Source organism: Oncorhynchus nerka, linkage group LG24 (genome assembly GCF_034236695.1).
Source record: "Oncorhynchus nerka isolate Pitt River linkage group LG24, Oner_Uvic_2.0, whole genome shotgun sequence".
NCBI lineage: Eukaryota > Metazoa > Chordata > Actinopteri > Salmoniformes > Salmonidae > Oncorhynchus > Oncorhynchus nerka.
In genome coordinates, this window is record NC_088419.1 from 7522607 (window position 1) to 7526659 (window position 4053).

The 4053-nt window shown below is 42.1% G+C and overlaps 1 protein-coding gene across 1 annotated transcript in view; it reads left to right on the top strand.

Moving 5' to 3' along the window:
- The first annotated feature begins 1020 nt into the window (after positions 1-1020).
- Positions 1021-4053, top strand: part of mcm3 (minichromosome maintenance complex component 3) — a 25180-nt gene continuing 22147 nt past the window's right edge. The window contains exons 1-3 of the mRNA XM_065008580.1: positions 1021-1181; positions 1998-2110; positions 3791-3999. Of these exons, the coding sequence (XP_064864652.1) occupies positions 1107-1181; positions 1998-2110; positions 3791-3999 (397 nt within the window). The 5' untranslated portion in view covers positions 1021-1106. The remainder of the gene's footprint in view (positions 1182-1997; positions 2111-3790; positions 4000-4053) is intronic.

A 4053-nucleotide genomic window follows, 5' to 3' on the forward strand; every position in this document is an offset into this window, starting at 1 on the left:
ACCAACCCTCAGCCATCTTCACATACTTTGTGTCCCTTCAGATTGTTGGTGTGTATGACGCCCCTGAATAACTAAACAACCTTGTTTTTCTCCATGCACAGGAGAAACAGGGCTTATATTTCATGGCTTATATTAATTCAATCATAGGAATGTGTTCTTAACTGACTTAAAGGTTAAAAAAAAACATAAAAACTAATAAAAGCTTCACATGAAATGTTGATTAATGATTTCTAATAATATTCTAATAAAAAGAAAATATCTGAAGGTAATTTTGGCATTTTTACAAGTGAAGATTGCAGGGCCTCACTATACGTTTAAAAACAGACGATATCTATGAACGAATTTACAATAAATACAATAACTTGTAAATAATGCAATGGGTCACAATTTGTTGTAGCTAAATAGCGCCATCTAGTGCACGAACTGAGGAAGAGCGTCCTCAAAGCCAAGCTGCCTACTGCGCATGTTTTATTTTTTATAAGCAATTCCTGGTCATTCATTTGTGACGCTTGGCGTAAAAATGCGTGACAAGGATTTGGCGATTATGACAGTAAACCTTTTCAATGTGTTTGTTGAACTATTTTGTTTCTCATTTGTTCTTGTGAGAACTAGTGGAACGACATGGTTAAATAGAGGTGAAATAAAAAAAATATTTAAAAATAAAAAAAGAGAAAGAATTGTCAGTGCAACGTCGTCCGACACGTCGTAGGCCGTCATTGTAAATAAGAATGTGTTCTTAACTGATTTGCCTAGTTTAAAAAAAAAGTGAAGTAAATAAAAATAAATAAACAGAGAGAGAGAGAAAGGCGAGGATGGTATGACATTACGAGCCTGGCAACTCAGGCTACCTCATGTCTGAACATTTCCCGCGAGTTGCTGGCGGGGCGGGTCCAAATTCAGGAAAGACGGTATCTGATTGGACTGATACAGATTCCGCGCCAAATATGCAAAGTAGAGATGGTCACATGGACCAATCAAGATTCAGAACTGAGTTCACCGCGTACTTAGTGGCGCGAAAATCTTGCATTTCTGTAAAGACCTATGTAGAAACGGTCACGTCGGAGTCTGTAAAAGTTTGTTATATTTGGAAAATATAGAGTTACGACATGGCGGCTGATTCTGTGGACGATCGGGAGATGAGAGAAGCACAGAGAGAATATCTGGACTTCTTAGATGACGATGTAAGTAGCATAATTGCTTGAAAAATATAATGCTTACTTTGTATGCCTATGGACAAAATGGAAACCATGCGGCGATGAGAGAGCAACAGTAATGGCGTCTTTTTGTAGCTATTAACTCCTTCACTGTTCTTTGAGAAAAGCCGATCGGGAAATTAATGGAGTTTTGTAGAGTTTTTTTCTTCGATAAACGCCGAAAATAAGTGATGTGGGAAACACCGGCTTTAGGAGAGCATATACGTTTTTTGTTCTATGAGATAATCTAAATCAACTAACATCGCTTTTTCAAATGCATTTTGAAGCGTTTATGTAATAATTAAAAAGGTGCAACACACCTAACAGTTAAAGTGTTCATAATTCATGAAGGTTAACTGACTGATATTATCTCATAAAACAAAAAACAAAACCTATATATGATCGCCTGAACCTGTGTTAACCTCAATACCTTATTTTCGACGTTTATTCCAAAACTCATATTATTTTTCCCCCCCATAACAAATAACCATATCTACGTCGTGTGGTTTTTAATCACTACAAGCTGGCGAGATCTATTAAAATCAAAGTTTTGCAGGAAAACTGTCCGAAGAATTGCTATCTAACGTTAATCCCATTTTTGCTAAATGTTACTAAATTCTGTGTCTAGTTAACCAAGTAGCTATAAGTTGTTAGCTAAGTAAGCACCAGATAGTTAGATGATACTAAGAGCCAGTATGGGTGAAAGTGCAGGGAGTTGAGTAGCCAGCCAATCACTCGGCCTGGATGGTATCTAATGGCGTCCTCCTGTGTGTGTGTGTGTGTGTGTGTGTGGTTCCGATGCAGCAAGACCAGGGGGTCTACCAGAGCAAGGTACGGGACATGATCAGCGAGAACAAGAACCGCCTCATCGTGAACATCAACGACCTGAGACGACGCAACGACGTGCGGGCTACCAGGTACACACACATACACACACACATACATACACACACATACACACACACACACACACACACACATTAACGTGGTGTACCATTTATGCCATGAATGCCTATCGTGTTCGTCTGTAGTTGAGTGATCCACAATGTGGTCTTTAATTTCTTTGTACTGTCAACTATTGTCATTGACACTTTTTAAAACATTTCGACAACAGTAACTACACTGTATTTACACACCTTAGTATCTCATAGTTATTCACACCTTTGTACAATGCAAGCGCCCTATCCATTATCCATGGGGCTCCCGAGTGGCGCTATGTGTCAGTGCTAGAGGCGTCACTACAGACCCTGGTTCGATCCCGGGCTGTTTTTAAAAACAGTATAAAGGAGACTCGAGGAGCTCCGACGCAAAAAAATAATATTTTACGTCCCGACGTTTCGACAGACGAGTTGTCTTCATCGGGGTATAATGACAAACTCTGCAGTGAGACTCATTTATATCGTGTCAATAGACAGACACAGGTGTCTGTAGTCATGGCAGGGCGTGGCCTGATATCATTGGTTCATTCTCATATGTATTCAAATAACTTGCAGAAAACAATACATGGATCGCATACGACCATAGATACAATTTGGCTCCATAAGCCTACAAACAAACAGTATCACAACCGGCCGTGATCGGGAGTCCCAATTGGCCCAGCGTCGTCCGGGTTACGGGAGGCTTTGACCGACTTGCCTGGTTTAAATCAAGCTTAAAATAAATACAAATAATTGTGCATTGACATCAGTATATGGGATATCTATTACGTGTTAGTTGATTATATTACACAGCTATATGATATGTCCAACGTAATGTCCTGATATATTTAAACCAAGATTTTAGATCACGTTCATGACTATGGATGTCTGTCATGTCAACATAATACTATTGTGATGTCTTAAACGCTGTGCTCTCTCTCTCTCTGTCTCTCTCTCTGTCTCTCTCTCTGTCTCTCTCTCTGTCTCTCTCTCTGTCTCTCTCTCTCTGTCTCTCTCTGTCTCTCTCTCTCTCTCTCTGTCTCTCTCTCTGTCTCTCTCTCTGTCTCTCTCTCTGTCTCTCTCTCTGTCTCTCTCTGTCTCTCTGTGTCTCTCTCTGTCTCTCTGTGTCTCTCTCTCTGTGTCTCTCTCTCTGTCTCTCTCTCTCTCTCTCTCTCTCTCTCTCTCTCTCTCTCTCTCTCTCTCTCTCTCTCTCTCTGTCTCTCTCTCTCTCTGTCTCTCTCTCTGTCTCTCTCTCTGTCTCTCTCTCTGTCTCTCTCTCTCTCTGTCTCTCTCTCTGTCTCTCTCTCTCTGTCTCTCTCTCTCTGTCTCTCTCTCTCTGTCTCTCTGTCTCCGTCTCTCTCTCTCTGTCTCTCTCTCTGTCTCTCTCTGTCTCTCTCTCTGTCTCTCTCTCTGTCTCTGTCTCTCTCTCTGTCTCTCTCTCTGTCTCTCTCTCTCTCTCTCTCTCTCTGTCTCTCTCTCTGTCTCTCTCTCTGTCTCTGTCTCTCTCTGTCTCTCTCTCTCTCTCTCTCTCTCTCTCTCTCTCTGTCTCTCTGTCTGTCTCTCTCTCTCTCTCTCTCTCTGTCTCTTTCTCTCTCTCAGGCTGATGAGGGGCTGCTACTTATATAACAGCCCGATTACACCACACTATGGATTTAAATAAACCCTGTGTTCTCTTCCCAGGTTGATGACTAATGCGTTTGAAGAGCTGCTGGCGTTCCAGCGGGCTCTGAAGGACCTTGTGGCGTCTGTAGATGCTACATACGCCAAGCAGTACGAGGAGTTCTTCGTTGGTCTGGAGGGGAGCTTTGGGAACAAACACGTCTCCCCCCGAACCCTCACCTCTCGTCTGCTGGGCAGCATGGTCTGTGTGGAGGGCATCGTCACCAAGTGTGAGTGTTTGGGGGGGAAACTAGGTTCCCTAAAAAGTGTATACATTAGGGATG